Source organism: Crocuta crocuta, unplaced genomic scaffold (assembly GCF_008692635.1).
Source record: "Crocuta crocuta isolate KB4526 unplaced genomic scaffold, BGI_CrCroc_1.0 scaffold352, whole genome shotgun sequence".
NCBI lineage: Eukaryota > Metazoa > Chordata > Mammalia > Carnivora > Hyaenidae > Crocuta > Crocuta crocuta.
In genome coordinates this window covers 4,461,573-4,472,719 of record NW_027532169.1, presented here as the reverse complement: position 1 = coordinate 4,472,719, position 11,147 = coordinate 4,461,573, and the positions used below count along the sequence as shown (strand labels likewise).

At 59.0% G+C, this 11,147-nt stretch overlaps 1 protein-coding gene across 3 annotated transcripts; it reads left to right on the top strand.

The window, feature by feature from the left end:
* The first annotated feature begins 212 nt into the window (after positions 1-212).
* NFE2L1 (NFE2 like bZIP transcription factor 1) lies at positions 213-11,141 on the top strand. 3 transcript variants are annotated; one of them, XM_077776782.1, is made up of 7 exons: positions 213-291; positions 1,404-1,619; positions 1,908-2,419; positions 7,133-7,348; positions 7,760-7,849; positions 8,072-8,230; positions 9,037-11,141. In XM_077776782.1, exons 3-7 carry the CDS (start codon positions 1,910-1,912, stop codon positions 10,396-10,398), a joined length of 2,337 nt encoding a protein of 778 aa, XP_077632908.1. In that variant the 5' UTR covers positions 213-291; positions 1,404-1,619; positions 1,908-1,909; the 3' UTR covers positions 10,399-11,141. The 3 variants fall into 3 exon arrangements, with proteins under 3 accessions (XP_077632908.1, XP_077632906.1, XP_077632909.1); XM_077776780.1 differs by having other exon boundaries at positions 228-291; positions 1,404-1,424; XM_077776783.1 differs by lacking the exons at positions 213-291; positions 1,404-1,619; positions 7,760-7,849.
* Positions 11,142-11,147: the final 6 nt, after the last annotated feature.

Sequence of the window (11,147 nt, the reverse complement as noted above, 5' to 3'; positions counted from 1 at the left end):
AGCGAGGTTCGCGTCGGGCCCGGGCCCTGGGCCTGGCTGGGAGGGGCCGCGAGGCCGTGGAGCAAGCTAGCTCCAGGGTAGGTTGGGCTGGGGAGGGCTGAGGGCGAGAGAAGGCGTGGTGTGAGGCCCGGGCCCGGACGGGGTGGGGCCAGCGGGACGGAGGGCGGGGTGGGGTTTGGCTGTGAGGGTGGGTCAAGGCCGGCAGAGGAGCACTTGTTCGCTGTTGTCCCAGAAGGCTAGCAGCCCAGGCGCCGACAGCGGGCATGGCGACTTGGTCCCAGCCGGACTCGGGTATCCGGGGCGGGGAGGGAGAGGGCTCAGACCGGAGGCCCCTGGCCTTACTCCGTCATTAAGGGGCCTTGTCCAGTTTCTCGAACTTAACTGTCTCTTGGGAGGTTTTAGTACTAGACTGCGTGAGAATGGGAGGGTAGTGTAAGCCAGAATTCTGGGTCGCAGTTTTGTTTACTTTAACCAAATAAGGTGTGTGTGCGTGTGTGAGAGTAAGATTGTGTGTTTGTGTGTGTGTGTGTGTATGTGTATGTGTATCCCCGTCCGTCCCTCTTCCCCTTTAAGATGAAGTTGGTAGGTGGGTCATGGTAGTGAAGAGAGTTATCTTGGTTTAAGAGGTTAATGGAAGCTGAAAAGTAGAGACTAGAAACTGAAAGGCAGATTTACTCCCTCCCCACTTGGCTCTCTGGGTTGAGAACTTGGCCTTATCCTTCTCTTTTGGCTCAGAAGGTCATATGAATGAAAATAAAACCTGCCTATGCAAATTATGGGTGTTGAATAATCCTGCCTCACCACCCCAGCCCCTCCGCGTTCTCAGCTCCCCTTTTAATATGAGAGATCGGAAAGGGAAATAATATTTTAAAGCTGGGGAGACAGAAGGCATTACTCCTTTCCAGGTGGTGTCCTGAGCATTGTCCTCAGATCCTTTTGCATTCTTCTTTCACTAATAGCCTTTCCCTTCCCTTAAGGATTGGAAGGGACAGGGATTGTAGGTAGTTTTCTCCCGAAAGATGAGAAATCAACTTTTCTTTAAGATAGGAAATGGGCTTCTCAGGCTAAAAATAGAAGCTCGGGAGTGTGTGGATGGCGTGGGGGAGGGTTGGTAAATCAGACAACATGTAAAATATTTTGGCTGCGGAGGCATTGTCCTCTTCTCCAAAACAAGCTACCTTTGCGGGAGTTACACATTTAACATCCAGAGACTGGGATCCTTTGTGAGCAGTATTTTCCTTTCATAGTTTTTGTGCTTGTCACAGATTTTTGGGTTTTCCTCTGGGATATTTTTTCAATAAAATACAAAAGTGGCTTTTGAATGTGTTTCCTGGCTTCTGCCTTGATCGTGGTTGTGAACATTCTAGAATCTTATCCTGTTGCTCTTGTGATTCCCATTTCAGGTTTCTCTGGAAACCCCCCTGGTAAGTGTGGAGGAGGCGGGACACTCTGACCCAAGACAAAAGGCCTGTAGCTCCAGCCAAAGAAAATAAACCTTAGGGAGAAAGAAAAAAAAAAAAAAGTCCATCAGCTGTTCCTGAGAACAGCCTGCAGTGGAATCCACAGAGAGGACAACTGACGTTGAGTGAGGAAGTGACTGTATGTGGACTGTGGAGACAGTAAGTCACGTGGGCCTGGACTGGGTTAGCAACAGTTGTGCGTGCAGAGGTGAGGTGTCGAGAAGGGAAAAGTGAATGTGGCCTGGAGTGTGGCCTTGGCTTCACGGGGCGTGCTTTCCTCCGAGGCCATCCAGGAGCCCGGCCCTTGTGTTCTGCCAGGGCGGGGATACAGGGTTTGGCCCTGAGGAGGGTCCCTTGCTGGCTGGAGCAGCAGAGCAGTGGCCTTGATTGAGTGTTGTCTTTTGGAAGATTTAAAAACCAAAAAGCATAAACGTTCTGGTCCTTCAGCAATGCTTTCTCTGAAGAAATACTTAACGGAAGGACTCCTCCAGTTCACCATTCTGCTGAGTTTGATTGGGGTGCGGGTGGACGTGGATACTTACCTGACCTCACAGCTCCCCCCGCTCCGGGAGATCATCCTGGGGCCCAGTTCTGCCTATACTCAGACCCAGTTCCACAACCTGAGGAACACCTTGGATGGCTATGGTGTGCACCCCAAGAGCATAGACCTGGACAATTACTTCACGGCCCGGCGGCTCCTGAGTCAGGTGAGGGCCCTGGACAGGTTCCAGGTGCCTACCACTGAGGTAAATGCCTGGCTGGTCCACCGGGATCCAGACGGGTCCGTCTCTGGCAGCCAGCCCAGCTCAGGCCTTACCCTCGAGAGTTCCAGTGGCCTCCAAGATGTGACAGGCCCAGACAACGGGGTGCGAGAAAGCGAAACGGAGCAGGGATTCAGTGAAGATTTGGAGGATTTGGGAGCTGTAGCCCCTCCTGTCAGTGGAGACCTAACCAAAGAGGTTAGTGGCCACACATCGGGTGGGCGAGAGGGATCTGGGGTCACAGGGGTGGGGTGGTACTGAAGGACNACACACGACTCAGGCATTGTTCTTTGATAGGAATGAGCTGAATTGTCTGACCGGGATTGGGGGCTGGGAACATTTCCTTGTGTTGAACCATTGACCCACCTCTAAATGTACCGTCAGAGCAGTGGGAGGTTCCTAGAACATGCCAGCGTGTTTACTGCTTGGATTTCAACATGACTGCTGGAGGCCTTGGGGTGGGGGAGGGAGTCATGTTGTGATGGGCTTTGATGCCGTGTAGATCTGTTGCTAAGACACAAATACTTTGTGGACTCTCGCCTTGTACCTCCCCCATGTCAAAACACATGTATATCCTGAAGTTCCCCTCCTTTGTGGTCGGGCCTGTTGTAAGGTCCTTGATAAGCTCTCCTGGGCCTGAGCCTAGGAGTAGATTTAGATAGTTACTCTCTGCCAGGAGAGGGCCAAGGCTCCCGTTCCTTGCTGAAGGCCTGTTGCAGGCAGTAGGGAGGACGAGGCGGGGAGCTAGAAGGGAAATCGCGTTCTGCTGCCCAAGTCCGCTTCCTTTGAGCCATCCGAGAGCTCTCGCTCCTGACATGTGGCTGACCGGCTACTACTATGGGCAGAGAGTGAGGGCCTTGGCCTTTAGCAGTACGAATGGCTCCTGCGGCTCCTACCTCACCAACAAGATGATAAGACTACTTTGAGCTCTGCGTTTGGCCCTGACTTGCCATTTGGCCTTCGGGAGCTTGAGCAAAGGTGTGCTGCACTCTCCTGACCATTAGGGAAGGAGAAGGCTGGATCGCGCCGGCCTGGGTTTTCCAGAGCTGTGAGTCTCGGGGAGGGGGGTTGGGTGTGTGACAAGTCCTACAGGTGCTGCACAGCTTAGGTCTCTTCTGCCTGCCCGCCAGCCCAGGCTTTGCCTCCTGTCCTGAGATTCAAGCCTGTTCCTGAGCTCATTTCTTTGAATGCTAGTGACGGTCAAAGCATGTGGCTTCCTCTGGGCCAGTGGTCTGCAGCTGGGGGCGATCCTGCCCGGCTGGGGGGTATCTGGCAGTGTCTAGAGACAGTTTTGGTTGTCACGAGTGGAAGAGGTGCAGTTGGTAGCTGGGAGGGAGACGCCAGGGCCGCGGCTACACCTGAAGAGCGGAGGACAGTCCCCAGGCCCCAGGTTGCTCTGGTCCCAGACGTCCGTAGTGCCGGGGTTGCTCTGTGCTCAGGTGGCTCCTGCTGGGTCTGCGTTGAGAAAGACTAGAATTATCTGAGCATTCCTTACCTTGTAGTGTCTCACGTCTTAGATTTTACAGGGCCACTGGGAACTTTGTCTTTTTTCTGCTTTCTCTGTCCTTTTCCTTCACGTGGGCTTCAGTCCTGGCACGGCGGTCCGAAGAAGTACGCCTCCCTGCCGCCTCTTCGTGCGTCTGCCCTGATGTTGCTCCCCAACGGCGGGCGACGAGGCTGGCGCCCGGGCCCCCTGCAGGTGTAGCTCCACTGCTGTCCTGCCGGAGCTCTCCGGGGACAGGGCGGGATGGGGTGGGATCTTCGGATATAACTGGAAGGGTTGGGGCAGAAGGGGGTGGGACTTTGACCCTGCTTTCTTCCATTTTTTTGGCCTTCATGAAGGTTGTGTATTCCCTGACTCCAGGCCTTCCCTGCTCCCATGGGGATGGGGGGGGGGGTCAGCATTAGGGGCCTAGACTGGGTGTGGGGGAAGGGAGGGTAGTTACGTGTCTAGAACAACATTTCCTCAGCAACTCAGGGATAAAAATACCCGGGTCCAGAGCATGTGACAGGCGCTGCTGGAGCTGGTATTATCCCCGGGGTGGCAGCGCTCCCCCGCTGCCAGGCCTGTTCGATGGACAGCCATAGCCAAGGCCCTTGTCAGGGATAGGATTCCCCTCGAGGTTGGCGCTCTGCCCAGCGCAGGGGATGGCTCGTGTACAGCTCTTCCCGGCGAGGAGCAGTGTGTGACCAAGGAGAACATACTGTCCCTGACCTGACCTTAGGCTCAAGGGCTGAAGCAGTGAGGATGGAAGTCAGAGCCGTGATCCTGATTCTGTTGGCGGCCTTCTCCTTGCTTTAGCGATGTGGGCCAGGGGTCAGGCAGAGAATGCTCTTGAAAAAAGCTGGGGTAAAGAGGGATCGTGGGGCAAATTTGTGCCCAGGGTGTTGCAGAATGCCTGTCTCCTTCAGTGCTGGCCTTCGGGCTTGTGTCTCTCTCCTCTTGCTCGGGGCTGGGCCCGGCTGGCCCTGTGACATCGCAGCCTGTGTGCCGATGGCTTTCCTCCTTCCTCCCTTCTGGCCTGTCGTAGGGTGACAGAGCCCCTGGCTCACAGCAGGGCCGGGTGCACTGGGGTCCTGGCAGCCCAGCTTGTGCTCCTTGGGCTTCAGGATGACTGGCCACAGCCCTTTGGAGAACCCGGAAAACTCCTTCCACTTCCAGGGAAGAACTAGATGCCCCGAGAAGCTGCGGGAGTGGTTTCTGCCCAGTCCTGAGTGGGCTGGGTGAGCAGGATGCGACAGGAGAGAGAGTGGCGCCCCTTCACCCCCTCCCCCAGTGCTCTCTCACTGCGCCACCCTGGCTGGCTGACTGGGCTGGGTGGGGCTGCCCGCCCCTGGGTGCGTCTCCTTGAGGAGACGGAGGCGGCCCAGGGATGGGCTGGTTCCTTGCGGCAGCTTCTCCAGCTGCCCTGGTGCAGAGATTGGCTCCCGGCTGCAGCTAGGTAACAGGCGGTGGGAGGGGATTGGCTCCTTCCGCATCTCCAGCGGAGACTTGGGGGAGGAGATTGGCTCTCGTCGCAGCCTAGGTAACGACAGTGGGAGGGGATTGGCTCTTTCCGCAGCCCAGCTGCTGACCTGGGGGAGGGGATTGGCTCTCCGCAGCCTCAGCAGTGACCTGCGGGGTGGGAGGGGGAGGGGATTGGCTCCTTGCTGCAGCCTAGGTAACAAGTTTGGGGGGCGTGGGGAGGGGGAGAGAGGGAGGAGCGGGAGGCTAGGCCCTGGAGGGAGCTTGCTCTCCTCTGCAGCTTGAGCACGGAGCATGGGGTGGGAGACCCGTCTCACTGCAGCCTCTGCGGTGAGCTCAGGGTGGGGGCTGCCGGGCGCCTGAGTGGAACTGGGGTTGTGAGGTGGGAGGGGGCTGCTCAAGGATGGAGGAAGGGGGCTGGGCTGGGCCGCCCAGGCAGCAGCACGGGCGGGGCACCCTCCTCGGGCCCCTTGGAGCTAGCAAGGGGCCACCCTTCCAGCCTGGTGTGCTCCCTGCAAGCCAAGAGCTCCTTGCAGCCCCCTGTCCGGCTCCCCGGCACCAGCTGCCCCGGGGCTCATCTCGCAGACCATGACCCGCCTGGACCGCAGCTCTCACAGTGGTGGGGGCCATGCCAAAGAGAGCCGGCCCCTTAACTCTTTGCTGGCTGGTCACCGGGTGGCCCAGCCCCCCTCTGCTCCTGGGTCCAGGGCTTCTGTTCAGGTTGGTGTATGTGGGGAGACTAAAGGGAGAGGTACACCCGGGAGGTCTTAGGATCTGGGAGGGTTATGGTGGGAAAGGGGTCCCCGGTCAGGGCTGGGGTGGTGGGTCTGCGCTGAGGACGTTGCTTTCCGGAAAGTGCTTTTTAACTCTCTGAATGGAAGGCAGGAGTTCAGGGTTTCCTCGGCCACAGGGGATGGCCTGTGCAGGAAGCCCAAATGGCTCTTATTTACTGGTGTTCGGTGCTGGTGGGGGTGGCAGTTGGTGCAGGAACTGGTGAGGAGCCACCAGGGTGGAGTGGGAAGGAGGCATTCTGGTGCCTGGGGCGACAGTTGTGGCCGAGCGGTGATGGGGTCCACGTCCTTGAGTGGGCTGACTGACGGAGCGTCAGCGAGTCCCGGGGTGTGGCGAGGGAGTGAGCGTGCTCCTGTGAGGGGACACCAGGGGCTGGCCTTGGCAGGGGTGGGGTGCCCGGTGAGGATCAGCTGACTGCCTGAGGCTCTCTTGGGACTGAGGCAGCTTGCTAGGATCAGCTGAGATGGGGATTCTGGCAGGGATGGATCTTGAGGTGAGCCTGGGCTTCAAGAGTTGTGGGTGTTCAGCCCTACTCCTTCCTCCGCCCGGGAAGGGGGCATGGCTGTAGGAAGGGCTGGAGACCGCCTGTCGCTGTCATTGGTTGCATCAGGTGGTTGCAAATGCAGGGATTTTCCTCTCTGGCCCACCCCACCCCTTTATGCAAATGCAATGGCACCATGGGCTGATGCAAGCCTGGCCACCGGGAAGCAATTCTGCATGACAGTTCGCCCTTGCTTGGCCTGGCCGGCGTCCTACAGACCCAAGTTTTAAGGGATTCCCGTTCCCAAAATGAGAAGTGTCTCCTGCTTTCCCCTTCTTTTCTTGTGCCGCCTGGCTGTGTCTCTGGTCCTAAGCCCACAGGCTTGTATGGGGATGGTCATGCTGGTAATTCTCACTAGCTCTTGTTTGTGGCCGGCCGGCCGGCCTTCCTTCCTTCCTTCCTTCCTTCCTTCCTTCCTCCCTCCCTCCCTTCCTTCCTCCTCCTTTCCTTCCTTTCTCTTTTTTTTGAGACTGGTGTCTGGAAATGGATGAATGAAGCCTTGTTGGTACAGAGGGGACAGGAGCAGGGACAGCTGCCCTCCACTCCCAGGACTTCTCAGAGCAATGCTAGCCCTTGGATCCAAGAACTAAAGTCATGGTGATCTGTCTTTCAGGACATAGATCTTATTGACATCCTTTGGCGACAGGATATTGACCTGGGGGCTGGGCGTGAGATTTTTGACTATAGTCATCGCCAGAAGGAGCAGGATGTGGACAAGGACCCGCAGGACGGAGCGGAGCAGGAAGACACCTGGTCAGGCGAGGGTGCAGAAGCTCTGGCACGAAACCTGCTAGTGGATGGAGAAACGGGGGAGAGCTTCCCTGCACAGGTACCTCCACCTCCGCCCACTTCTAGAAACCCGTCCTTCCAGAAGGCAGGTTCTCTCTATGGGGTAAACCCGAATGTCTCTTGCGGGCTGGGTCTCTAAGTCACTTGGACTGAGGAAGGGGGAGTGGATGAGCAACAGAAGCAGAGGGGCCAGGCCTTGGTAACAGACAGCAGAGGAGGCAGAGCACCTAGCAGCTTCCTGTTGGCATGAGGACGCTTCCACTCTCCCTCTCTCCTTTCCTGGAGTTTGGGACTCGGGGCCGGCCGTTTGCCCGGGAACAGACGGAGAGTGCAGGCCTGTAACCACACACGTCCCCCTTCAGCTTCCCCCTCGGAAAGGCTGGGGAAGAGGCCGTGGCCCGCAGGCAGCCAAGGCCCAGGTCAGTCAGACTTACAGTTGCTGTTGCCACAGGTGCCTGGTGGGGAGGACCAGACGGCCCTGTCCCTGGAAGAGTGCCTTAGGCTGCTGGAGGCCACCTGCCCCTTTGGGGAGAATGCTGAGGTGAGCAGGACTCCAGGGAGAGCCCACCGAGCCAGCAGGGCGGCCTGCACGCCGTGTGTCCCTCTGCGACGGCCCGAGGGGCCAGCTCCTGGTGCTGGCCTTGTTCTGGCCACTGGGGGTGAATTCAGAGGAAGGAAGAGACAGAACCTCAGGCGGTAGTCTCTGGGAGGAACGCAGGAGGTGGTCTTTCCTTCTCGTTAAAGCCTCTGTGTTTCGCCCTAGTTTCCAGCAGACATTTCCAGCATCACAGAAGCAGTGCCTAGTGAGAGTGAGCCCCCAGGTCTTCAGAACAACCTCTTGTCTCCTCTCCTGACGGGGACAGACTCGCCTTTTGATTTGGAGCAGCAGTGGCAAGATCTCATGTCCATCATGGAAATGCAGGTAGGATTATTAGAACGGCGCACAAACCTATTGGCCAGTGTGTGGCGGGGGGTGGCGGTTAGCGCTCCGTTGCTTTTCCACCTCTGGGAAGAGAAAGTAACGCTTCTCTCTGATCTGTAGGAAAGTGGGGACGCTGAGAGGTCCTTGTCCAGGTGTCTCCTTGGGGGACGGGGTGAAATCAGGAGCGGGGGCTGGGATGAAACCCCAGGGCCGAGCCTTCTAAAGCAGGACTGCCTCCTAGGTGTGCCTTCTTCCTTGCCTTTCGGAGGGCGTCACTTGACTGAGCGCCTCCAGGGTTTAGCGTTGGTAAAACCAGACACTCACGCGGTGCTTTATAGCCGTTGTCATCTCTCTGGCTCCGTACAGTCGTCCGGTTAGCCCCTTGTTGTTGTAAAGGTGAGGAGATTGGAACTCGGAGAGGTTAAGTGCGGTGCCCACGGTCTCACAGCAAGCGGCGCAGCTCGGTTTTCTCGCTCTAAGTCTGGGTGTCCCTTTATGTGTGCGGGTGCTGCACCGAGGAGGTAGGCAGCGCTGGGTGTTCTCTTCCTCTCTCTCCGAGGCGGGCGAGTCGGGCCAAACGCAAGCTGGAGCCGCTCGGTCCCGCATTGGGGTGGGGTCTCCAGAGAGGACACCGTGCCCGCCGGTGGACCAGGCGGGGCCAGGAGCCGACCCCCGGGCTCTGGACTCCAGTGTGTCGCCCTCAGGCCCACGTGGCCAGGCCTGGGTTGGGTGCCTGCTGTGCCCCCAGCCGCAGCGGGGGAGGGAGTCGGCTCCGAGTGAACGGTGGTGCTCTTCTCCCCTCCCAGGCCATGGAAGTGAACACCTCAACAAACGAGGTCCTGTACAGCGCCCCTCCTGGAGACCCCCTGAGCACCAGCTACAGCCTTGCCCCCAGCACTCCCATCAATCAGAACGTCAGCCTGCATCAGGCGTCCCTGGGGGGCTGCAGCCAGGACTTCTCGCTCTTCAGTCCCGAGGTGGAGAGCCTGCCCGTGGCCAGCAGCTCCACGCTGCTCCCGCTGGTCCCCAGCAATTCCACCAGCCTCAACTCCACCTTTGGCTCCACCAACCTGGCGGGGCTCTTCTTCCCGCCCCAGCTCAACGGCACAGCCAACGACACGGCGGGCCCCGAGCTGCCTGACCCGCTGGGGGGCCTGTTAGACGAGGCCATGCTGGACGAGATCAGCCTGATGGACCTGGCCATCGAAGAGGGCTTTAACCCCGTGCAGGCCTCCCAGCTCGAAGAGGAGTTCGACTCTGACTCAGGCCTCTCCTTGGACTCCAGCCATAGCCCTTCCTCCCTGAGCAGCTCAGAAGGCAGCTCTTCGTCCTCCTCCTCGTCCTCCTCCTCCTCTTCGTCCTCGTCCTCGTCCTCCTCCTCGTCCTCCGCTTCTTCCTCCTTTTCTGAGGAGGGTGCTGTTGGCTACAGCTCTGACTCTGAGACCCTGGATCTGGAAGAGGCCGAGGGCGCCGTGGGTTACCAGCCCGAGTATTCCAAGTTCTGCCGCATGAGCTACCAGGATCCGTCTCAGCTCTCCTGCCTGCCCTACTTGGAGCACGTGGGCCACAACCACACGTACAACATGGCTCCCAGCGCCCTCGACTCTGCCGACCTGCCGCCCCCCAGCGCCCTCAAGAAAGGCAGCAAGGAGAAGCAGGCCGACTTCCTAGACAAGCAGCTGAGCCGGGACGAGCATCGAGCCAGAGCCATGAAGATCCCCTTCACCAACGACAAGATCATCAACCTGCCCGTGGAGGAGTTCAACGAGCTGCTGTCCAAGTACCAGCTGAGCGAGGCCCAGCTGAGCCTCATCCGCGACATCCGGCGCCGGGGCAAGAACAAGATGGCCGCCCAGAACTGCCGCAAGCGCAAGCTGGACACCATCCTGAACCTGGAGCGGGACGTGGAGGACCTGCAGCGCGATAAGGCTCGCCTGCTGCGGGAGAAGGTCGAGTTCCTCCGCTCCCTGCGGCAGATGAAGCAGAAGGTCCAGAGCCTGTACCAGGAGGTGTTTGGGCGGCTGCGGGATGAGAACGGGCGGCCCTACTCGCCCAGCCAGTACGCACTCCAGTACGCCGGGGACGGCAGCGTCCTCCTCATCCCCCGCACCCTGGCTGACCAGCAGGCCCGGCGACAGGAGAGGAAGCCAAAGGACCGAAGAAAGTGAGCCCGGGAGGAGAGGGGGGTTGACGCTCATCGGGATGGAAACTGAAGGGCTGGGCCTGGACCTGGACCTACAGCGGGGACTTTAATGCCTTCTTATCCAACAGATCTTCTCAGACGGGAGAAACTGCGGGTCAGTGGACAGGAAGAGGAGGGCGCAGGCGCTGTCTGGCTCCGCTCCCCCCAGTGGGGGTGGGGTGGGGCAGAGGTGGCCAGACCGTTTGGGTGGACAGGGTCCTCCCCCTGCTGCTTCCTTTGAGGGAGGGGGTGGTGCCGGCCTCGCTGGAGGCCGACCGAGGGGAAGCGGGAGGACCGTGAGAGGAAAGTCGTAGCAAGTGGCATTCCTGGAAGGAAGGAAGGAGGGGTGGAAAGGGGTAAAACGAAAAAACAAACCCAAAAAAATCAAAGCGGGAAGAAAATCAAAGGGCACGTTAAGGTCGGCTCTGGCCAGGAGTGCAGGCAGCGGGATTGAGGTGGGACGAAGCCACAGGCACCAGTACGGCCCACTGCACCCCACGGGAGGGTGGAGCACAAGGTGGGATCTGGGAGGGGCTCTGTAGGCTCCTGCGGCTCCTGCCCTGTGGCGGCCCTGAAGGGGAGCCCTCGGAGGTCTCCTGGAATGTTCCTAGTCGTAGGGGAGCCACTGGGACCCAACGCTGGCTTAGGAGGTTTGGGTCCAAGAGTAGAGTGAATGGGAAAGGGTCACGAGGCCCCAGTGTCGCAGCAGCCCCAGCACCAAGCAGGCCACTCACT